The 26,390-nt window shown below is 36.2% G+C and overlaps 1 protein-coding gene across 1 annotated transcript in view; it reads right to left on the bottom strand.

Moving 5' to 3' along the window:
• Window positions 1–26,390, bottom strand: part of LOC137397283 (furin-like) — a 44,134-nt gene that overhangs the window by 14,805 nt on the left and 2,939 nt on the right. The window contains exons 2-15 of the mRNA XM_068083573.1: window positions 25,778–25,982; window positions 24,570–24,674; window positions 23,692–23,799; window positions 19,616–19,756; window positions 11,720–11,885; window positions 10,547–10,719; window positions 6,819–7,031; window positions 6,244–6,347; window positions 4,787–4,893; window positions 3,338–3,455; window positions 2,947–3,079; window positions 2,388–2,553; window positions 1,853–2,048; window positions 1,297–1,490 (exon numbers count right to left, since the gene is read on the bottom strand). Coding sequence (XP_067939674.1) covers window positions 1,297–1,490; window positions 1,853–2,048; window positions 2,388–2,553; window positions 2,947–3,079; window positions 3,338–3,455; window positions 4,787–4,893; window positions 6,244–6,347; window positions 6,819–7,031; window positions 10,547–10,719; window positions 11,720–11,885; window positions 19,616–19,756; window positions 23,692–23,799; window positions 24,570–24,674; window positions 25,778–25,981 — 2,128 coding nt within the window. The 5' untranslated portion in view covers window position 25,982. The remainder of the gene's footprint in view (window positions 1–1,296; window positions 1,491–1,852; window positions 2,049–2,387; window positions 2,554–2,946; window positions 3,080–3,337; window positions 3,456–4,786; window positions 4,894–6,243; window positions 6,348–6,818; window positions 7,032–10,546; window positions 10,720–11,719; window positions 11,886–19,615; window positions 19,757–23,691; window positions 23,800–24,569; window positions 24,675–25,777; window positions 25,983–26,390) is intronic.

Below are 26,390 nucleotides of genomic sequence, written 5' to 3'. Positions count from 1 at the left end.
AAATGTGAGGGCTTCATGATCCAACATGATATTATACATGACAATTGTACATGATATTATACAGTATAATTGTACATGATATTATACAGTACAATTGTACATGATATTATACAGGACAATTGTACATGATATTATACAGTACAACTGCACATGATATTAGTTAGCAGTATTTAAGCCTGGTTCACACTAGCGGCCATTCAAATAAAAAACAGACTGGAACATCATTGTAAAAACATGAGAGGCCAATGAATATGTTTTGCTCAGTTTGGTTAATGTAATACCATGATGGTATCAGACAGCATCTCTGTGAGCGGAGTTGTATTATATTCGCTAAAATATTATTAATGCTATTAATATTTCACACGCTTAAAAAGAAGAATTTTTATAGCAGTGATTAATATTTTAATAATTTAATGTTCTTCCCTCTGACAGTCAACACCCACAATTTATTATCAGTAAAGGAATTGATCTTACGTATTCATACAGATATCACAAATATACTTGAGGCCAGCAATTAAAGCTCATGGTAAATTTTTAATAGTGTTTTTATTTGCTTATTTCATCTCATATACGTGTATATGAGATGAAATAAGCAAATATAATATAATAAGAATGTCTGTGGTGTGATCATATCTGTACATGGTGTGATCATATCTGTACATGGTGTGATCATATCTGTACATGGTGTGATCATATCTGTACATGATGTGATCATATCTGTACATATTGTAATCTTCAACTACTAAAAATATAAAATGTTCAGAATTTAGCCTACATAATCATTCAAAACATGATTTTGCAGCTGTTTAGTCTACATAATTATTTGAAATCAGGATTTGAAAACGAAGACTAATTTACTATATAATTTAATATATAATTTATGGTTAGTAACTATATTTACAATGAGTAACAATGTTGTAAATGAAAGCTTTAGTTCACCATGAAAGGGGTCCAGTTTGTTTAGCACACCACAGCATGTCTCATAGCAAATGTACACTAAATAATATGGTACTGTTGTCGTTTATGTTCTACTGCGACTAAATGTTTTTATCTGCAATAAAACCTTCACCTTGATGACCTTCAGCTAAGCGAATACTGCACTAAACCCGCTGCTCTAGGAGAGTTTAGATTAGTGTTAGAACAAATTGTTTAAAAAGCCAAATTAACGTGAAGATGATTTTCTGACCGCATGAGCATGAATTTAGGGATTGTAGCGTGTTTAATGTGTGGTAGGTTTGATGAGAGAAGTCCTTTCACCTCATAAAGCCTGCCAAACAATAAATATGTATATCTCACTTGCGAAATAGCCAGACGGGCACTCCTCGACGCAGTGGCCTTCATTGTCCAAGAGGAAGTCATCTGTGCAAGAAGTACACATATCTATGCCCCCTCCTGCACAGGTCTTGCATTGCCGGAAGCATCTCTTACACATGTGTACATCGTCATCTACTTGTATGTAATAGCCATCCTCACAGCTTTCCACACAGAGACTGCAGAGAAAAATGAAGATAATTCAGTTTTCCCTAACAACTCATTTAAAAATGTTATGCATAAATAATCAACTGGCTTAGACTTAATCAAAATAATTGGAGTTGTCAGCACTTATCTTTTTGCGAAAAAAATGGTTTGAAGTTCAGACAGAATCTCTGTAATCTAAAGCTATATTATTGTAAAAATGAGTGTTACAAAAATGAAAAAAAGTTTGCATTTTCTTACTAGTGTTTACTGTAGCTGCTGGCTTGACTATAAAATATATTGCCACACAGAAGGTCTAAAGTTATAAATGACACCTACAGTGACATGTGCCAGCAAGTGTTAGCGAGCAAAGAACAAAAGATATAAGCTCTCCTACTTAGTGTCCTCCTGTTGGTAGAGATCAGGCTTGCAGGCCTTACATTGGTCAGCTCCGGAGCCTGAGCAGGAGAGTTGTAATGAGCTGCTGGTGGCACAGGTGACATGACACTCTACGGGTAGTGTCTGCTTTCTGTTCTTATCAAATGGATTTGCTGACACTCCATAAAGAACAAGCTGATAGTAGGTAATTTTTCCTGAAGAATAGCATGGGTTGAGACAAGTGGAAATCGCATGACTGTTCATCATATTTACAGAGTATACAATTGGGTTGCCAGTAATCAGTAAGTAACCAGCAATGAAGATTAGCAGACAGCACTGAAGGAAGTAAAACAGGCTATCACAGCCAACTGGCAATGAATTTTTGACAACTATGTAGTAATACAGGAAGTTGTAGATATTTCCAATGTCAACAGGTGACATCATAGTAGCGATGCACTAGATTAAACTCTAACATAGAACCATAGACACACTCTTTTGGCAGCAACAGCAGTAGGGGCATAGCCTATTCACCTAACCAATTAACATATTCCTACCCGCTTGGTCACCATTAGTAACCTCCAACTGCCATGCACCGGCTGGATTCTCTCCCCAAAAATGAACAGACATGAAAGGCCACTCTTTGAAGCCAGCAGAAGAGCTGTCAGATGACCTAGTAGGCAGAACTGTCGATTCCGTACCAGCTGGGCTTTTCAGCTTAACCTTGCAAATAATGAACAGAACAGATGCAGCTAATTCACATACTCTCTGATGACTACTAAGTGACCAGTTAACATACTCTCTGGTGACTACAAAGTGATCAGTTCACATACTCTCTGGTGACTACTAAGTGACCAGTTCACATACTCTCTGGTGACTACTAAGTGACCAGTTCACACACTCTCTGGTGACTACAAAGTGATCAGTTCACATACTCTCTGGTGACTACTAAGTGACCAGTTCACACACTCTCTGGTGACTACTAAGTGACCAGCTCACACACTCTCTGGTCACTACTAAGTGACCAGTTCACACACTCTCTGGTGACTACTAAGTGACCAGTTCACATACTCACAGGCAGTCATCACATCACTAGGTACTGAAGAAACAACTCACAGAAAGTCGTCCTCTTCGCACTGAGCTGATGTTGAGGACAATCTGTACATGCTCCAGATAGCGAATGCAGCCATTGTCGCCCCAGGAACATTTATCTACCTTTATCTCCTGAGTGTATTTCGACCTTAAGTCTCTGTAATTTACATGCACCCTTAATATCTCATAAAGCATTCTCACTTTTTTTACCAAAAATACTTTACCCAAACAAAAGAAATGACTTCCAAAAATCGAAACACAAATCAGAGATCGCTAGTGCAATTTGGCATCTAGGCAGAAAGGTTTTCATTTTTTTAAAATATAACAAATTAATAAACAATAACGTAATAACTTAATTATCGCGCTGTAGATTCAAGTAAGCTCTTCACTAAGAGGGAAATTGATCTGCACTCACTTGTCAGGATACTCCTTTGGAAGATGTTTTATTAACTGAGGAGGGGCGGTCACCCAATCCTTGGCGGTGTCAGCCATCTTTGCACAATCCATGAGGCCGTATCCGAACTTGTGGCTATCTACAGTACAATGGTTCAACAACAAAACTCACACTTTCCTCTTATGCAAGGTTTAGCTATGTTACCCGTTTCTATATCAGTTGATAGCATCGACACCCTGTCTTCAATTTTCTGACCATTCATCGTTCCTCACAAAAGTATATATAATTTGGCGAACAATAAAAAATAAACATTAATTATTTCACACTTGAAATGTACACACGACAGACACAATGAATGAGTTGATACATTTATTATTAATATAGGTAATTAGAATGTAATTTAGACAGTCAGAAATAACAATATTCCTTAAATAAGGCAGATGCATATCATTATATGTAATTATGTATTAATATTTAATATAATACTAACCCTAATTAATAATAAATTAATAATTAAATATTAACAATGTATAATTATATATAATAATAACATTTAATTCTTCTAAAAAGAATTTTAACATGGAATACACATGTGAAGATAACCCTCTTAATATGAAACTGGTATGAGTAATTAGTCAAACATCAATTACAAAACCATGTAACCTTGAGCAAGGAATAAACTCTATTAGATATCAAAAGATGTCTAGTACAGTATTAGGCTTATTTCTCTGTAACTCTGTTGGTTTGATCATATAAGCGTGTAAAATGAAGACAGTTCATTCAGTTGAAACCAGCTATATAACACCATATCACTAACATATCTGTGCTTGTTCATTGGCTGTTGTCACAGCATGAAAACACAACATTGTGTCAAGGACTAAGGTTCATCAATCTAAATGTACATTAGAGTTTTTGTGTTTCTACAGAGAGATTGTATTGCAAATCTCAGAAGCTTGGCTTCTGAGATTTGCAATATTGATTTGCAATCTGATTGTTAATATAATTATAATATATTAATTATGGCATTAATAGGATTCCTTTCACTTTTTCTATTTATTTACTCAACTTAATACTATGAAATAAAGCTATAAAAACTGCTGTACTCCTAGCAAGGCTATACTTATAATAGCTATTACAAGTTCAAATCATACAGCAGACATATCTTTTCAATGCCTAACTAAAGTCAATTTTCTTATATAATCTTAGCTATTTGAGCACTGCAGACACCTGATTGTGGTTTTATAAAGAGCTTCAACAAGCTCATAAACATGTAGCTAAGATGCAATAATGTCGCACTCAGTTTTTACTCTGAACCATAAAATAGCAATAATTTTCCACAGAGATTTAGATATTCATTGAAAGACTCTGTAGCCAATTTAAGTTTGGGGAACAACCAATGGTTCTCGTTAGTTTTAACACAGGATAAACTAAGTTTAAATACACCTAATCACAGCTGATTGTATTACTTACATTTCCTTCCAACGCCATTAGTCTGAAAGCCTCCTTGACTAAGGACAGGTTCTGGGTTGGCAGATGCCAAGGTAACGTATTGCACATCTCTCCATGTCATTTTAGGACTGTAAAAACATAGAAGTTGGACGCATTTCACTTAAACACATCGGATATCTTGCGTGTTGGTTAACGTTAGACTCCAGTATAAACCATAATTTATATGCTGGTCCAACATAAACTATTAGAATGCAAGGCATGCATTTCGAAGAAGATTAATTCTGGACAATGATTGACCTTTTAAAAATAGCTAAATTCCTATCAAGCTCTAGGAGAGTAACTAACTTCTCATCCACAATAAAACATATCTTTGAGACACACTCTGCAGAAGGAGTGACAAAATTCATGCATTCTTTGAAACTCATTCCAGCATAGACAAATATATTTTAGTAAATAATGATTTCGGAACAATTTATAATCACACCCGCAGCTGCACAGATCAAACGCAAACCAGATTATTGACTACTTAGCTAGCAAGCTGACTGGTTAATGAAAGTTTATACTATGTGCAGCTCATTATTTAATACAGGTATCATAGCAGTCTCGTGTGCTGTGGGAGATCGTGAACTGTGCCGAAAAAGCACAGAGAATACCTATCTGTGCACAATTACTCGGATATGCTGGAAAGCGGATGGTTAGTGCATGTGTTGGAATGCCAATGTACCAAACTGATTATCGTGAGTTCGAATCCCATTTATAGCAATCCTTTTTGAACCATTAACTGTGGTTTCGGACAAACGGACACGGCTCCTACTATAGCAAAGATTATGTTAGACCTTTGCAGGGCGTTGTTGAAAATAGCCTAATCTAATTTACGTGATCTACACTAACATAATGGGTCGACGGCATTTTGTGGACCCGCGTTACTTAGGAACTTCAGCTTGTTAGGTGACAGTCTCCTGTCTATTAAGATAAGTAACATCATACAGCTATTGTTTTATACCAAGCATATTAGATATTACTAAAAGATCTCCAATTTCTATCTGCACTAGAAATATGAAAAAATCTATTACTTTTTAATTCTTTTTGTTACGAATTCTTGTATGGAGTACTTGACAGAAAGAATAGAAAATGTACATTTAGCAGGATTTGAATAACAGAGTGCAGAGCAGACCAAGGAAGGCAAATCACATTTTGTTAAAACATACCAAAATGTGAAAAAATAATTACAGTATAATGTTGTTATACCTCCTTCAACAAGAAAAAACGATGCTTTTGATATTGATGTATGTACACAGTATCCTAAGTATCCTAACACATGTATCTAAATCCTTATGTCTGTTACAAATAAGTTTGTTGTTTATATGCATAAGCGCACTAGATTACAACAGGTGACCTACATTCAGTTGCATCCAATGATTAGGTAGATAAGCATTGACACGGTAACATTGCAGAGTCATGGCGATGGGTGTACTTACTTAGCTTCTAACATGACAGCCACGAGACCGGCAGCAAGAGGAGCTGATGCAGAGGTACCTGTGTGAGTCTTGGTACACGATTTCCTTAGGTCTGTAGTCACTATCTACAAAAGAGGATGGTGAGAATCTTATTTTGCCAGCGTCCTTTCTCGCCAAAGAAGTGCCAACAAACTCTTAAAATTGACGCCATCGAAATGAGCAACTGTTTACTGATATCTCAAAAACTAGGAACTCCAGCTACAGTATTATCGCTTTGCTTAGAATTGTTCTATGAGCATTTAGTTATGAATGACATCACCAGTTCTCTGACTTAATAGTTACATGATGTAACAATTATTGCTGACAACAGAAAGTTATGTCTATAGCGGTTTGATCTTATGACAGATGAAATGCATACACCAGTGTATGACAACTCCTAGTCAAGCCAACATGCATGCTGTATATGCAACATATAGTCAAGTCTTAGGATACATCGTCTGGTATTTTATTATAAATTGACATTCGCAGAAGATTCCAGAATGCAAAAAAAGATAACCAGATTAAATTTCCCTTCAAGAACATTCTAGAACAATTACCTGCTTTTCAGAACCAGAGGCTCCACTGCTATAGGTAGACGCTATGGTGGAGGCGCACTGTTCCAGGTACCATGGAGGATAATTGTGCTCAGACACGCTGCTGACGGACAGCGTGTAGATACTATTAGTATAACCGTCGCATGCACAAGAATCATAGTGCATGCCGCCATTACCCGATGCCCACATGTAGATATTTCCTTTGCCTCCTCGACCCTACAGTTGAGCCAAACAGTGACAGCTTACAGACTGATTTGAGTGAGCAAAGAATGCTGAGAAGTGCACATGTTGAGGGCTCTCAACTTTTCAGAAAGCAACCAATATACCGGTATAGACTAACCAGATTGCAAATAAAAATGAAGAGATGTCATGTCGACCACTGATCTATATCCTATCACTGCCTGCAGTTGGATGCAAGAGATAAACTTATAAAAACTTATACATGCGATATAAACTAAAGAATATAGAAAAAAATTTAAAATGTTATGTTGCTATGTCGCAAGACTTGTCAAATTACAAACTGTAACAGGGCAACATAAAAATCCTTCAAGATACACCAATTAATTCCACAACATGTACAAATGCAAACGTTTCTCGCTTTTTGTGCAGAAACAGAAACTTAAAAAATATTTCTCTACTTAACCAAGCCTTATCCAGGCTTCTAACTAAATTTCACGCAAATAAACTCTTGTTCACCTCGTGCCTAGTCATCTGCCTCCCAGTTATAGCACTCAGTGCAACCAAGCACTTCCTTCTAATCACATTTACAGATAATCAAATAACTTTACAAGCAGTTGGTTTTTCTCTTAATAAACCTGCTAGAAAAAACTTGAGAACAGCCATATTTTGCTGTCACAAGAATCATGGTGAACTTAAGCAAGAGCTCTACTCAAAACTGCATTCTGGCATGCTGCCATCTCAAGTACGTACGTCAGCTAAAACAAAAACGTCAATGTATTCCAGTATCAGGAGCAAACCACTGTCGAAATATGACGCTGCCAATTGAATGCCTTTTACTGACGATTTGTTTTTCGTAAACAGTATCATAATGTTTTTTTATGTTTCTGATTAGCTTGGGGTTTCACAGTTGTTAGCGGGCAGCAGATAATTGAGGAGTTGCACTTCAAGAAAGGCATCTAGAATCTTCTGTCAAAAACTTCACACAGTACACAAAAACACACACCACCTGTTACAAAAACATGCCCTTTGCCCTTTTTATTGAGATGTTTTTCAACCTCGTTGAGATTCCTTTGATTGAGGCTGAAACCTTCCGCTGACATCATTCGAGCAAAAATATTTCTTTCAACACCTGTCGCATACTGCCATCATTAAACCTCTGCCATTTTCTGCCAACCGCTATATTTTGCAATACTTCCTGAATTCAGTTACTATGACTTTTGGTATAACACTATTAGCGATACCATATTAGATCTCTAGTTGGTGTCTAGAGATGTAACTCACCAGATCTTAGATTTATACATTAGAGATTATTATTAATATCTCTAATAATAGATCATCAGGCTATAGTTAGAGAATCTGACTATAATCTCTAGTTATAGATCATCAGGCTATAGTTAGAAAATCTGACTATAATCTAATTACAGATCATCAGGCTATAGTTAGATAATCTGACTATAATCTCTAATTATAGATCATCAGGCTATAGTTAGAGAATCTGACTATAGACTCTAATGATTAGAGTCAGAGTATTACTAAATAATTAGAAACTAGAGATGATCCTGTAGATTATAATTATCATGAATTATAAACTAAAGTGACCAGTTTATAATTACTCTAGACTATCAACTTGAGTGACTATAAGATTAGAGTTTAAGATTAAAGTTAGATTTAACATTAGATTAGAGTTTTAAAAACACATGAAGGCGTGTTTACCTCATATTACCGTATGTTGGATACGCAACTGTTATCTATTATAAAAATTGACGCACTTGTTTACATAAGGCATGATTTGCAATGTGTGATTTATACTGCGTGATTTGTTTGCTTTTCCCTTTGGCTAGTAGGACTCAATTGAGAAAAATAATTTTCAATTAAAGTTTATCTACAAACTCACTGAAACAGTCTTCGGTAATACTAACATGTGGGACTTCGGTAATACTAACATGTGGGACTTCGGTAATACTAACATGTGGGACTTCGGTAATACTAACATGTGGGACTTCGGTAATACTAACATGTGGGACTTCGGTAATACTAACATGTGGGACTTCGGTAATACTAACATGTGGGACTTCGGTAATACTAACATGTGGGACTTCGGTAATACTAACATGTGGGACTTCGGTAATACTAACATGTGGGACTTCGGTAATACTAACATGTGGGACTTCGGTAATACTAACATGTGGGACTTCGGTAATACTAACATGTGGGACTTCGGTAATACTAACATGTGGGACTTCGGTAATACTAACATGTGGGACTTCGGTAATACTAACATGTGGGACTTCGGTAATACTAACATGTGGGACTTCGGTAATACTAACATGTGGGACTTCGGTAATACTAACATGTGGGACTTCGGTAATACTAACATGTGGGACTTCGGTAATACTAACATGTGGGACTTCGGTAATACTAACATGTGGGACTTCGGTAATACTAACATGTGGGACTTCGGTAATACTAACATGTGGGACTTCGGTAATACTAACATGTGGGACTTCGGTAATACTAACATGTGGGACTTCGGTAATACTAACATGTGGGACTTCGGTAATACTAACATGTGGGACTTCGGTAATACTAACATGTGGGACTTCGGTAATACTAACATGTGGGACTTCGGTAATACTAACATGTGGGACTTCGGTAATACTAACATGTGTGACTTCGGTAATACTAACATGTGGGACTTCGGTAATACTAACATGTGGGACTTCGGTAATACTAACATGTGGGACTTCGGTAATACTAACATGTGGGACTTCGGTAATACTAACATGTGGGACTTCGGTAATACTAACATGTGTGACTTCGGTAATACTAACATGTGGGACTTCGGTAATACTAACATGTGGGACTTCGGTAATACTAACATGTGGGACTTCGGTAATACTAACATGTGTGACCTCGCGTATCGCTATTGAGCAACCTAGTGTGACACATTAGCATCATCAAAGCACAAATGGATGACTGAGAATAACTGCTAACACAGCAGGTAAAAACATTGCTAAGTTTCATACTGTGATAGCGCAGAGACACCTGGGTGCAGCAGGGCCGGAGCGCTATGTTGGGCCGACGAGCAGATCATGTTCTAATAGGGCGCTATCGTAGAGCGATGGTTGTGCGACGCCTTATGAAGCAGCAAGAAAGGAAAACTACATGCATTCACAAGTGTGACACCATTGGCCGCTAAGGAAATTTCCATGGTACAAAGATGGTGCACCGCAATGGTGTTTCACATCCAAATAGAAACACTGAATCGTGGCAGAATGAAAGTGTCGTGTGTATCACTCACGACAGAATGAGTATGGGCGTGTTTCACTAAGCTACCACTGTACTTCGTATATGTGTTTGTTTATATGAAATAAAATGTTTTACAGGATTTGAGATTGTACACTCTCAAAAATAGCTTAGTGTAAGCCTGGTTTTACATTTTCTCCTTGTTCAGTACTAGTAACCCCCACTACCCGCAGTGAAATAGTAAAAAAAAGATTGTGGGCTATGTTTGCATTGTAGTATGTGTATGTAGATGAATCACAATTTACCTTCTCGACTCCATCTACAAATGCTTTCTTAGCAAGTTTGCCGGGACCATCGACAGTACGACCATTATCATCAGGACCCCAGCTAGACGAGTAGATGTCGATATGCTGAGGGTTGAAAGAGAGAGAAGATGCTTCAACTGAGTCCGTTACACTTCCGTCTAACATACGAATCCCTGCAGAAACATGAATCAGTAACTCACTTGTCTACAGTCAAGGATAAACTACTTGTGTACAGCAAGTCATTATGGCTACGTCATAAGTTACCGTGTAGTAGGAGAGCTAGTAAAATATGAGCACAAAAAGATCTTTCTTGGGAGCTTATGGTAGCATATAGCTGCCTAGTAATGGAATGAAGTAATATGAATGCAAAACATCAAACTTTACCATGTGTCTGCAGGCAGTCAATTTTATAGCTTCCAAAGTGCTAACATGCTGTGGTAAATGCAACTACGTAAAATCAAAAGAGAGCAACTCCAAATGCAACAGCCTAACATGACAATTAAAGATGACCTGAACAAAACTTTAGTAGATTTTATCTGAAAGTATGTTTCTATCATTTGAGGTTGTTTTTGATATTTGAGGTGATCTGACTGATAGGATGTTTTAAGATTACAATTGACAAAACTTGGTCGCAGTTCAAATGCTCAGATCACGCGAAAGTGTGATTATGATGTCTATAGCTGCAAAGAGACCGACAGAATAGAGACGTGTAACGCTGCAACTTGAACGCAATAGCCGATATCAACTATAGCAACAATCACAACTGGTGACGTCATTTTACACGTATTTTTCTTCGGAGCATTTTAACTGCGATCAAGTTTTGTCAATTTTAATCTTGATACATTCTGGCTGTCAGATCACCTCAAACACCAAAAACAATCGCAAATTATAGAAAATACTGATAACTTCTTATAAAAATAAGTAAATTCCAGCAGACAACCAATCTAACAAGGGGTATCAGAGAACATGACAAGCTGTAGTTGCAGAAGACCAAACAGCTGACACATCTAGGCAAGTGTCTTAACTGCTCAATCGTACAGATGCCACTATAGCATCCAACCAATATCAACACTTCGGCAGTTTTGTTTTTAAATCGCAGATTGCGTTTCCCCACCGCCTCCCTAAATACATGAACAACAATCACACAAACAAAGGGACTTCATCCCTACTCACCTCCAATCTTTGCATCGTAGGCAACGCCTACACTACACCTCGTGTTATTGGCTACAGCCGCCACCTCTCCAGCACACCTCGTGCCATGTCGGTTCTCATTGGTCATGTCATAACGGGGCATAGGATCGTCATCATTGGAGTTTATATCTGTGCTGGCCTGTGGATCCTTGTAAAAGAAAACAAATAGCAAATTAGCAACAACCAAATGAGAAATAATACGCAGTGAGCTGCCATGACCAGGATACAAACACTGTAAGGGGATAGATATGAAAGCTTTTGAATAAAGTTAGTACTCAACTTGTGCCTACCAAGACCCCAATCGATGTTCAATTTGGCAACATGAATCAAACTGTGACACAAGAGTATATATGACAGGAAACACAACCATTGATTTATAAGAAGACAAATATCAATCAGGGACAGTTTGAATACTGACTGTAAGCAGGGGAATAGTGAAAAGCTAGGTCTATGTAACTTTAAAGACATGACGATATCATTGGCTGTAAAGTTATCAGTTGCTAGTCTGCAGGCAGCACTATGCGCCATGAGATATCGTCAGGTGTATATGTATATACATGTGTATATGTATATACATGTGTATATGTACATACATGTGTATATGTACATACATATATATATATATGTATATATATATATATATATAGCTTACTAGCTGTGCTAACCGGCGTTGCCCGGCTATAAAAAATAAGCTTATAAACAATGAGAGGTATTGAGGGTTGCCTGCCACTTGTTATTAGCCTGGCAATTTTCCAATGGATAATTTGAGTAAGCTTACTAATAAGAGCTACCCTTATGATGTTGAGCCATCGCTTTGCGTCATGACCGAAAGCAGTAGCCTATTTGCGCCAATATAGCGGCATATATTGCCTAGCGAATCTATAAGCTCGCATGGTTTAGTTAGAAAGATGCCCGACTAGCGAAAGGGAAGTACCGAGATCAAATCTGCTGTTTTACAGATTCTTTAGTCCAAGATTTTAATAGCTATAGCAAGAGGGACACACATACACACCAACATTGAGAAATATATATATAGATATATGCACAGCTACCTGAATTACCGGTATTGCACGGGTAATAAAAAAGTTTTTGCACAGAGCATTTATATTTAAAGCACATAAATTACATAATTTTTTTATTATATATTTCAATACATCAGAGTTTTGGCTTTCGAATGAGTCTATATTCAATACACAAAGAATAATAGAACTATGAAAAACGGGGTGTCAAAAGTACGTCCTGCAAAAAAAACACGTGGTTCAGGTACTCAAAATGTGGCGTCATAATTCTCATTTAGCCTTAGGTCGTCGATCCCTTTCGCTGCCATTGAGGCTGCGTTTTTCTGTGACATTCGGTGCTGTTAAACCCGGAGAGCGTTAATAATAAACTAAGATTCTAGATAATCAACAATGCCCGCGATCGTGCTAACACCCGACCAATACAAACACATGTTCTGGATTAATTAATTATGCTTCAATAAATTTACTGTCGTTAATAAAGGTAATGAAATCACATCGATTAAATTATGACCTGCGGTTGCGTGGCCCTAGGACTAAATGTCAATCGCACTTTCATGAGATCACCAATGCTTGAAATTAATTAGTCTCAGTCGTCACCCTTAACATCGCATTAAAAATAAAGAGCTAGTGCATAATATCATCGGGAAAATATAGTATGGTTTTTGGAGTCTGAGGTACTTATCATAGAAATAATATGTACATGGAGAACTAATGACACTGATTCCTTTGTCATCTTCATTCGTTCTCTGGAGTTGTCCTACCTTCGCCTACCACTAGCGTCATTATCGTCACTTTCGTAGATGATAAATAAGCGGTAAGAGCACACAACAACGAATATGAAAATTGTGACGTCACAATTTTCGAGACTATGCCAGTAAACTTTTTCGTGGTAGAGCTCTGGGGAAATCCAATAAACACCAACCAATGTCTGTCTCACCATGGCAAACAATAGCTCATTCGAAAGCCAAGACTCTGATGTATTGAAATATACAATAAAAAAATTATGTAATTTATGTGCTTTAATCAACAAATACCACATTTACCATTCTAACTTTTAAATGAAAGTCTTGGTTTAATTCTGTGTATGTCAATGAATAATTCAAGTATTCAAAAACTCGAGGGATAGCTAAAACAGATTGTTGAAAAACATTTCCTACTTCTTATGCTATACATTCGGTCAAGATTTAAAACAGCTTATAAACAGTGGCAGGTAACATAGTTCCCATTGGTTGCCATTGGAGTTTCTTTACCCAATGAATTTTAGCAACTTGAGCTAGTCTAAATCTTTACTATAATAAAAGCTGTGTCCATCCTTCCGCCATGGGCTTTACGAAAAAATACAGTACCTCTCAGGAATTGAAACCGTACATACTGCAGATGCACAGATGTAAAGCGAAGCACTAAACCACACAGCTAGCTTGCTATAGCTTGAAATAATTGTACTTATAATCGTTACGCATCATGATCTCTCACACAATCATGACCTTCAAGCATGCTAGTATTAATCACCTGTGCTAATTATTGCCCCTTATCGCAAGTAGGCTGTGTGGTGTAGTTAATAGCATGCCAGTCTGCAGAATGTATCCAAGTTCAACACTAGTGCAAAGCAGCTTTGTTGTTCTTATAACTTTATGATAAGTGACAAACACTTGGGTTTATACTAGCTGAATATCCGCCATTACACAGGTAGAAATTTTTTGCACAGATAATTTATTTTCAATCAACATACACAACATATACCATTCTAACTTATAAATGAGAACGTTTATTTCTGTGTGTGCAATAAGCTTAATTAAGTTTATGCTATACATACATACATATAATTATTTATATCATTTTGGGAAAATCTGGGAACGTATTTTTCTTCCAGTAGATTAGGCGCGCTAGCTGAAGCATGAAACATTGTCATGAAAATTGGCAAGTGTAATTAGTATATGCACAATTATTCCATAGTATATATAGGCATGTAAGCAGTGTGGTGTCGTCGATAGCATGCCTGTCTGGAGAACCGGGGTTTGTGAGTTGAATTCCAGTACAAAACGGCTTTTTCATTCCTAAAACTTTATCGCTATAACTGGACATACGGACCGACAAACCTGGACGACAGACCAACAGATGACAAACACTGAGATTTATATATATAAATGTATAAATTATTATTATTAAATATTATTATTCCACCCACAGTGCAGCAAGGTGATGAGTGGCACAGTTTGCACCACGCTCGACTGGGGATCTAAATATCTCGGTCGGTTCTTCTGTGTGGCAATCTTTCTTCCCTGTTGTCTTATTCCCCAAGGTCAGCTAGCTAGCAGAAATGACCTACTTACGCAATTGTTGTTTTGCTTCCAATGACTCATTCTCCTAATATGGCATGACTTGCTATATCCTTTTGCATGCTAGTCAGTTGATTAAATAGATTGTGAGAAACCAGTCAACCTCTCGTTCCTACACAACCTAAGGATTTATCATTCCCCATGCTCTTAGCATGGCTTCAGACAGACTAACATGTCTCTTATTATAGTAAAGATCAATTAAACTGGCTGTATGTAATTACTAATTACTAAGGTATTTTCAAATGTTCAAAAATTGAAAAATATGTTATAGTAACAATTTTTAGTGTTTTGACCGCGATCAAATTTTGTCGATTTTAATCTTGAAACATCCTGGCAGTCAGATGACCTCAAACATCAAAAACAATCACAAATGATAGAAAAATATTGATGTTTTTTGAGAAAATCTACCAAAATATTGTGCAAGTTGTAAGTTAAGAATAGAATGGATTTAGAAGCATGAATTACTGTATGTCCGCCCGTGCTTAGTTGTAAGTTAAGAATAGAATGGATTTAGAAGCATGAATTTATGTATGTCCGCCCGTGCTTCTAAAATTCATAATGGTAGTAACTTAATGTAAAACATAAACATAAGTTGGTTATGGCAAATAATTGCTACATAAAACTTATTGACGATTCACCTAGAGTTTGATATGCCATGCTATGCATCCGTAGAGTCTTTTTTGACCCGGATATACAGTCAAACAATGACAAACAAAGTTGATTCTTTCCCAGATTTGCTTTGTATGTAAAAAAAATCGTACAATGTTGGAGTAAGCATTCGTATAAGCATTTCAATGAATGTTTTTCGCAAGTCAAAAACTAACTATAACTTCTAAATAAATATAGCAAGTAATTAGCATCGCTAATTACTTTTAAATAGCATAGTAACATATGACGAGCTTACATATGCCATTTAAATAGATGCTTAAACTATGCAATAGGCTAAATATGCAATAGGCAAGCAGAGGTACTATTTTAGCCACAAGTAGAAAACAAGCAAAACAGGCATTTTAAACAGATGCTCACATTAAGTCGCAAGCAAAATCAATTCGTAAGTGGGAAAAAAATGTAAATTAGAAATACGACCTTGTTTAGGTCTTAAAAACAATTAAAAGGAATCCTTCATATGCTGAAAACAATGTAACTAATAAATACTAAGAAGCCACGGGGTGTTAACCAGGCTAGATAAAAAACAACAGTCGAAAGTTTTATGGAGCTCCCACTTACCCTAACTAAATATCCTATATGTATAGTCTAATCATTTGATGCCACGCTAAAATGTTCCGAAGCAATATTTAGTTTTATAACTAAATAAAATTATTAAACTGTCATTTCCGTTTGTATACAATTTACCAAAGCCCTAGATGATGCAATTAAACTCATGATTGAACTAATGGCGGATCGATCAGTTCTCGCAGTAAAAGTAAAAACTCGGGAACTTAGTAAATTCTTAAATTAATAATCAGTTAAGAGAGGTTTTCAATCTTACTTTACCTTAAAGAGCCAATAGCAAAAGCTTGTTAAAAGCTTGGAATGTTTTGTTTGTAAAGGAAATAATTGCATCTCTTGTTCCAATACCTTTTCTAAAACCAAATTGATTAGAGTCTAGAATGTTATTGCGTTCAAGATAGTCCGTGATAAAGTTCAGTTAAGAAAGGTTGTTACTCTTACTTAACCTTAAAGAGCTAATAGCAGAAGCGTAGGCTGTGCAATGAGTAGGTTGAGTAGTAAGCATGAGGGCCAATCAATGAGCAAGTTGAATCACATAGGTTTATAAAATGAGTTCTATTATAAGTAGAAGGCTAAATTTTGGATTTTTGCTACATAATTTCTATGCAATGACACACACTTTTGCCATCGAGGTACCAGCTTATGAATGCTTTCAGCATAGAAATCTTTAGATTGAATTTTTCAAAAGTAACTCGCTGCAATCTTAACTTCGTCATCACTATTGAAGTGGGTTCCTCTCAAAAACTCCTTAACAGGTCCCAACAAGAAGAAGTTAGATGGTGCAAGACCAGGACTATATGGAAGATATAGTAGTATTCCCTTTATCAATTTTATTGTTACTTTAATACAGAGACAAGTGACTAGAAGTGTAGTGTCAACAATATATAGGCTTGGTGCTAGTAAAGCCTGGTTTCCATATGACAGCGCAATGATCGTGCGCAGCCCAGTGATCGTGCGCAATGCATTTCTTGGGCCGCGATGCAGTGTTTCCATATCGCGCGTAGGCGCCATGCTTGCATTGGACAAGGTGGATAATTTCCTTACTTTTTCGTATGAGAGACATATTTCTTCGGAAAAACAGTCCTCCGTTGCGAAATTGCGCTGTCATATGAAAACCAGGCTTACTCTTTCGTACGAAACACCAATTTCTTTGGAACACAGCCCTCTGTTTGAATTGTGGGATAGGTTGAAAATGTCTAGCGGTGTATTGTGGGATACATCATCGCGCGCACCCATCGCAAGGATCAATTCTGTTGGATCCTTGCAATCAGCGTACGCACGTCGCGCGATCGTCGTGCGATGACGTTTCCATATCACAGCTGGCCTACACACGACGTCGTTCGCCTTGTTGCACGCCTTGCGCTGTCATATGGAAACCAGGCTTAAGGATGATAGAAATACACAGAAGTATACACTCTACCTTACACAGAATATAGTTTATATTAATTTAATACAATTATTTTAAATACTTATTTATAATTTTTTTTAGCTAGTTTACTTTTGCTTATGAAGCTGTAATGTTTTGAGAAGTTACATACATTGTGCACGACGAATTACTTTGTACACTGAAACAAATATATGCTGAAATTTTACATTGTATGTCAAAACAACTTGTATGTAAGAGTGATTGCAAATGAAAGGTTTGATTGTACTCTAATGTTAAAAACAAAGTAGTAAAAGAGGTTTTTTATTAGATTATCTTATGCAGGTGGATGGAAAATGCTCTGAATGAATAAGTACTGTGGGAACTTTGAAGCGAGCTTGATGATACATGTTATAGCACTTTTCTGCAGTTTATCAGATTTCATAATCTAAATTTTATAGCTGTTGGTTGAGCTTGTAAACAGTTTGAGCCTAGCTGAAAGAGCAGTAGTACTATTGAACTGTGAATAGATGTGACATCTTTCCAGCTGGCTAATCTGGTCCGCTAAGCTGGCTAATCAGCTATGATGCCAACTGACACGCTTCACTTGTCATGTTTGACCGCAACTCTCCAAGTGACTGGCCGTGGCGAGTTCTTGTAAAATAGTGACAATTCACAAAGAAATAAATTTTGAACTTTGAGGAAGTTCACACGCTTCCGCGTCATCATTTCAGGTATAAACTTAGTCGCCCACCTACTAGTTACTACCGATATTAGAGCGTTTACAGCAGCTCCGACCTCTTTCCTTCATTTTAGGCTTATCTTCTTATGAAGACTTCTAAAATTTATTCTATCTCTGTATACGTTTTTACTCAAAGTCTTATTTATATGCTATAATCTTGACAACATAAAACTGACAACACCACAGATTACAGCAAGACAAAGCAGTAAAACATTAGCAAATATTAATGAGAGAATCATCACCAATATTATATGACCATCTCTTACATAAAAAAACATAATTAAAAATTTTTTTAATTCAAAGAGCTGCATAAATTTATAATAAAAAGCATGGTCCTCAGCAATTGGCATGCCAATTCATAATGTCTATAAATTACGAATACACACACTTTATATGCTCTTTTTTGTTTTTGCTTTTGTAAATCTGTCACCAAATATAATAAATATGAATACTGAAATATAAAAGTAACGACCATAGCGGCTAGCAGTGTGTGTGGTACAAGCTCTTGTTGTCTTCCGACTACTGTAATTCTAATGAAGATAAACAAGGCAACAGAGCTGAAGCCAATATCCAACAATGTTCTATTCCGATGCTCTATTCTGATGCCCTATATGGTTAAGAACACATGCAACATTATTTACTACTTTGTCATGTTAGAGAACTGACAGAAACTAAAACTGGATGCACACACCAAGTTTCACTACTGGTTGTTCCATTTCATTAGCTAACACTACGTGAGAAGAGAATATATGCAAGGCTAAAATTAGAGAGTGCAGACTTCCATCATCCTCTCCACTACTCACGCCTAAACATGGCTCAACAAAGGTTCTAATTGTGAACAATTGATTATTAAAAGTAAGCACATCAAAAATCAATGACCGCCAAATGCAAATACATTCTGAATAACATTCTAACGTGAACAAAATATTGATTATTCCTACCAGCAAAATCAAAGCAAATATGTTTTTAATAACAAAATGTTTAATATTTTTACATATTTCAATCTGAATAAATTTTAAAAATCTGTTTGCCTACTCAGTGTGCGTGTCGCTGCTGCACACCTATTATCTGCCATCTAGTGCTAATAAAATAATATAATGAAGAATAGAGAGCTATAAACGACCTCTTTTAAAATAGCTTTTTAAATTGGCCTCAATCTCTTCATCATGAAATAGACCGGATACTTACATAATTAGGTTGAAGGTCAGGGTGGTCCCGCTCTATCCCGTCATCTAATATGGTTACAACAATATTTTTCCCGGTGTAACCCTTTTGCCAGGCTGGTATAACATTCATATCAAAAGCACTTTTGCTGCCGATACCCCGTTTCTAAAATAATAACCATAATAACTGCAAATATCTAAAAAAGTGTAATCAATAGTCATCATTGCAGTACCTAGGCTTTTAGTCTTTCACATGTTTGTCAAAACCAACAACTGCTAAAATGGCCTCAGAAATGGCCACCAGCAAGATAGATCTGTAAAATTCTCAAGAAAAATTACTTTTCTAATAAATGCTAAAAAAGTTAACTGAAATCGAAAATGGCTGCGAGTGGAATAGCTACCAACTGTAGAGGTTACTAATTATACTAAGCAATGATTCGTACTTACTATATTAATGCATGAATGCCTTGTTTTCATTGCGTTTCACTTGGCTGCCTTTATGTTTATTTACATTAAACAACTAACTAAATAAGGGTGATTTAGGATTATCCACATATAACATTGAGAATATGCATGAAAAGATGTCTATCATTTAATAAAGATACATGATGGGCAATCACTTAGGACTTTGCGTATCCATAGATTTGGACTTATCCTCAAAATGATGCTTTCAACAGACACAATGATAGAGTAATAACTCCATTCATTGCAGCCACTGATGAATCCAGTAAAAACATTTTAGCATCTGCTACGCATGCTCGTTATAGGCCAGTGGCCTGTTATTACACCATACCAACTATTGACTATTTACAAAGGTTCAAGGTCACAGTTTTTAATGATACAATTGGAGGTCATCTGTTCAACTCGGTCTATAACATTGTTAACCTCAATCACCACAGAAACTACATTGATAATTTTTTTTAACTGTGAATGGTAGACATCTGGAATTAGAATGCCACAGACGTATACTTATACACCTATAAAATTTGAACACATACAACGCAATGTGTTCCTACATTCTCATGAAAAAAATGTGTTAGGCAGTAACTGTGAAACACAATTTTCTGAACATCCTTAAGGCACATCTTGATGTTAATCCATCTGACATCCATTATAAGATCCCTATAATAAAGCTGGTGTATGGTGGTAGTTGAAGCCGGGCATAGCACTATGTGAACAGTATGAGTATCGACTAAACTAAGAAACATTGAGGTTGTTCATAATATTCTATTAGGACTGAGAGGACTTCATTCATTCCTAACTTTAATAAGATTAATTTTATTGATTTGAACATAACAGCCCTAGAGTAAGTGAAACAACAGCCCTGGAGTAAATAAAACACAGTCGCCCTGGAGTGAGTGAATCATAACAGCCCTAGAGTAAGTGAAACATAACAGCCCTGGAGTAAATGAAACACAGTCGCCCTGGAGTGAGTGAAACATAACAGCTCAAAAGTAACACAAAAAGCCTACAAGAGATTGTTAATAAGAGTATGCCACAAGGACCAATAGGCTGCAGTATATGACTGCAAAGCATTGTGCAGAACTTTTCAAGGTTTTACAGGCAGTTGAAAAACAACTTTCCAATTGCTTATAGGTATCGGCCATTCGCTTGAATAGGTGAAAAGTAATGACACCGGGTTAAAAATTCGACAAAGTAGTCAGTAACCATTTCCCATTAAATCTATATATATAAATCTAATTGTTTCTTTGTTGGTTTGTCTGTCATATGTCCAGTTATAACAATTCAATACGTGCAAAAAACCACTCCGCACTGGAATTGAACTTAAAAACTCCTGTTTTGCAGACAGGCGCACTAGCCACTACACCGCGCGGCTATCTGCTATACTATGGAATATTTGTGTACATAGTTATTAAACTTGCCAATATTTAATGACGATTAGTTAAAATACGCACACTTCATTTAGGATGCTCAAGCTATTAAAAAAAATACGTGCCCAGACTTTTCCAAAATACTATAAAGATTAAGTATATATAGCATAAATGTATTTAAACTTTTAGAGAGCACATACAAAAATAAACAAACACCTTCATTCCATTTAAAAGTTAGAACGGTGAATGTAGTATATATTGGGGGTCCTCCCATGTTTTGTGACGATTCTGATGACCCGACGACATGGATATTTAAAAAGTGACAGACGAGACGACCATTTATCAATGTAGGTGACGATGATTGTGTAAGTGGGATTACTAAAGGTACGGCTACACGTAACGAATTTTTCGTTGGTTCGGAGTTCTGGCCGAAATCACGAAAAACGCAGAATTAATCGGTCGAAATTCACAGAATTATTTGAGCTGTGCATGCCTACCGAGTTCGTCGTCAAAACGCTTTTAACAGATTAAACAAATTATTAGCGAGCACGATTCTAGCAGCTTTAGCAATTAGTATAGTCCAAGACATGTATCGCGACACACAATAAAAGTACCAAAGCAATTCAACATAGAACACACGATGTAACTGTTTAAGTTGCGCTACTGTTGGTTAGCGAACACGACTCTAGCAAATTTTAAGATATATGTAGTCCGAGAACATAATGCGACACGCAAGAAAAATATTAAGAAAATTCACCATAGTAAATACAATGCAACTGACTTGATTGCGCTAAAGATGGCAACATTTTTTACCACAAAACTTTTGCTGCTAAAAAGGAAATATAATTGAAAAATAAACAATTTGTAGCTATAGCGTCCAAACAATAAATACATACAATAACGCAATCTAAGCAGTTGCATCGTGTGTACTATGTTGAATTGCACTTATACTTTTATTGTGTGTAATTATACGTCTCTTGGACTATACTAATTGCAAAAGCTGCTGGAATCGTGCTCGCTAGCACAATTCTAGTAGCGCAGAATAATTCTGTGTTTCAATCATTTCGTGATTTCGGTTAGAACCAACAAAAAATTTGTTACGTGTAGCCGTACCTTTACTAACTTATTATTTGTCCAAAAATCAACACATTCAACCGAAACTTCACTAGTTTTGGGTTTGAAACATCTGGCCCAGCATTTATAGACTGCCAAATAATTAAAGTAAACAGCAATGTAATGCCACGACATTGACAGCAAATCCGTTTCCAAGTCTGTGACTGACAGTGATTATTAAAGACAATGTCGGTCTATTTTCAGTACAAGAAATGTAGCCCTAAAAACCTAAGATGGTTGTCACTCTTCGCGGAGTAATCAGCAACGCTCCCAAACATCACTAAGAAGTTTGTGAAGGTCGCTGGTTGAGCCATGCTTTTGGTTAGCAGAAGTTCAAACTGAGCAAGTTTCAGGTTTTTAACGCAACCCAGTGCCACCAGAATGGATATTTGTATTAAAATAACGAATGTGAAGAAAGAGGTTGTTTTGGTTACCAACTTGAAAAAGGTGACAGTGATTTTAAAAGTAACGACAGTGATTTTAAAAGTGACTATTCTGACGACAACTTTGTGTGGTAGGACCCCCTATATTGATTAACAATAAATTTTTTGTGCAAAAACTTGTGCAAACCAAGGAAAAATTTGTGACGAAATGTTTTACCCATTATGTGGTTGGCATCACGAATTCTGTCATGTGCTAGCTAGATAATGAATTGCACAGCCTTTCATTAACTCAATGATTCAAGTATGTTTCTGTATTCTATTTCAGATATAAAAGGATGAGATCCTCATTTAAGTACTGCAACAGTTAATAAGAAATTTATTTTGCAGTAAATATGGCAGCTCAACTGAACTTCTGGTCATTGCTGGTGTCTCTACGCTTTCAAAAGCAGTACATTGGTAAAGGTAGCAAAACAGAGGAAAACTCCCCAATTACGGCGAGACATGGACTTGACATGAACTTGTGTCGTCAATGGCATACAAACTGACACCAATGCATATTAAGAATGATACTTGCAATAAAGCATCTTACAAAATACCAAACTTTTTAGTGGGAACCTCTGAAGGTTATCTAATAAAAAAATCCTTGTGAAAAGTGTTCGTCTATTAGTGTACCTTAAGATTATCTCACGGAATACCACGTGTTCATTCAATAATACATCGTGGATTGTTTTTTTCAAAAGTTCGTCCAGTAGTACGTCTTATGATTATCTCACCAAATACCAAGTATCCTTCCAGTATTGATCTGCAAAAACCATCTTAGGTTCAGGTATATGGCCACGTTTCACTCTCTTCTTGGCTACCTGTTGTTCTACAGACCGCACCTGTGAGAAAATATATATTCATCTAATATAATATCATATAGCATCTAATAATTTTGTTTTCCTCCAACAACAAAAAAAATCTAAAAAAAACCTGGAAAAAAATCAGCCAAATACAATTAATTTTATGTTAAAACATGTCTACTGCTTTCTGTAACTAAATTTGCTACACTAAAATTCAGGACTGATGCACTGACCGTGGAAGTTCATGTTCCAAATGTAATAGTAGAAATTATAGTAATTATAAAACACATCAGAAACCTTCGCTTTGCTGTCGTTGATCACTCAGAACTATCTAACGTGAGCCCATGTAGAGCTTATTAACAGTAGTCGCCAAGAGAAACTGAACAGTCTCTATGACACCATCCTGTTCAGACTCCTTTTTACTATTCAAATATTGAAAGTAAAGCAATGATTAAATAAAAGCTTAAACCCTTAATAACATATATAACCCTTCATAACATATAACCCTTAATAACATGTATAACCCTTAATAACATATATAACCCTTAATAACATATATAACCCTTAGTAACATATATAACCCTTAGTAACATATATAACCCTTAGTAACATATATAACCCTTAGTAACATATATAACCCTTAATAACATATATAACCCTTAGTAACATATATAACCCTTAGTAACATATATAACCCTTAGTAACATATATAACCCTTAGTAACATATATCACCCTTTATAATGACGAACACAATAGAAGGCAATAAGGTGTACAAAGTGTCAGTTTTAGTACGGACAGAGAGACTCACATGCACATGACTGCTGAGAAGGTTAGTGTGGTCTTCTGCATGTTCAGCAGATCGCTTGGCTATTCGTGGATGATGGAAACTATAGAATTTGGAGTTGGGAAGTATCTAGAAATACACATGTCATATGTGTTACATTATTTGGAAGAAGCTACAAATGTACAAGCTGTACGTGTTAGATTGTTTGAGAGGCCAGAGATTGCATGATCTCTAAAGCTAGTACAAAAATCTGCTTTAAGGCGGCATTTTACTCTTAATACTGTCTGTACTGTGCGTATCTTTAGCAGACTATCAATAATGTAGCTTATGAGACCAACTACAAGCACAATTTATCAGCTACATGTATAGTCTAGCATGACAATTGGAGAATATTAAATGCAAAATACAATAGAGAAGTAATACAGTTAAAAACAAAAGTAAACACACATTCACTAATATAATTGTACACCAAACGATCTCCACAGACAAGGCTGATTAACAACATAATAATTATAAGAACAACAGATAATAATAAAAGATGTAAATTCATCTAAATACAATTGTTTCTTAAAGGTTGACTTGCAACAAAATTCACCTTACAGGTATTTGGTATCAAAAGGTTCACCATGTCTTACTCTGCTGTTTTGTAGGTGCAAAATATGTGGAAATGTGATTACAACCTCTTAAAAGCTCAAAAACGAACAGTTAATCGCAGCCATCACAAAAACGCTGTAGGTTGGAATCCCTCACCAAAACGGCTCAAATGGGACGTAGTTGAACACGATGTGCTTCTGTTTACACTTTCATGCCACCTCCTTTGTTGAAATATTTTCACAAATATCCTTCACGCATTCAATAAAACCATGTCTATTGTTCTTATGCGTCTATTTCATTATCATTGCAAAGCTGTCACTTTGAGCCCGAATATCTCAAAACCTAGCCTAAAAATTAGTTAAATTTTTTAACCTTAGCTCGAAGGAGTGCATATCATCCTCTGCTAAACATGAGGAACCTGTTGGCCACTCATGATAGTCGAAAAATGCTGCAGAAAAGGTTTGCGCCATTTGGCAAGAAGTATGGGTCGCATGATCAGATTACGACTAGATGATTATAACTTTAACAGTTAATATTATTAAAGTAGATGCTAATAGTTTCCTTGTAACGATTTGTTCTCACAACTTAGTGAAACTGTCTTTCGAACCAAAAGTGAAAGTTAGAGTAATTAAACTTACTAGACCATTATTTACAAATCCATGGCTATGGGCGAAAGCTGTCACGTCTTCATGAGTCGCATCTGAATGAAGTTCTACAGCCCAACTGTTAGTGTAATGACTGTCTTCATCAAGATCTTCTCCATGTATAGAGATGGAAAGCAGAGCCACCAAAAACGTAAGAACATAGGATATACCTAAATTCCAATGGCTATATTGGAACATCCTGTCAATAGAGAATTAACATAAAATGAATTCATATGTATTGAATTTTAAATAAACAATTTTTGATACTCTTCATAATCATAAATATTATTGACATGTAGTATTTGTCCTAGACAGATAAGTACAGCATGTAAAACAATGTGTTCTTTTGTCGGCCTATCCCAAATTATATGCTATATTTATATGCTATAACAACTTAGTAGTATGACTTGCTAGCAAATTGTTTAACCGTAACACTCAAAAGTGTTTGTACAACTGACAAGGCAGATTTCATTGATGTTGCCTTCAGCATTCTAACTATTGCCGTTTATTTTGTGTGAGAGTTGCCATTAGTAGTTTACAGACATTCTAGCACAGGTTTTAGCAAGTTTATCTCTCAACCCATCAAAACTACTTTAAAATTTAGTCA

Source organism: Watersipora subatra, chromosome 1, assembly GCF_963576615.1.
Source record: "Watersipora subatra chromosome 1, tzWatSuba1.1, whole genome shotgun sequence".
Classification (NCBI taxonomy): domain Eukaryota; kingdom Metazoa; phylum Bryozoa; class Gymnolaemata; order Cheilostomatida; family Watersiporidae; genus Watersipora; species Watersipora subatra.
The sequence above is the reverse complement of the archived record's forward strand: the minus strand, read 5'-3'. Positions and strand labels throughout refer to the sequence as shown.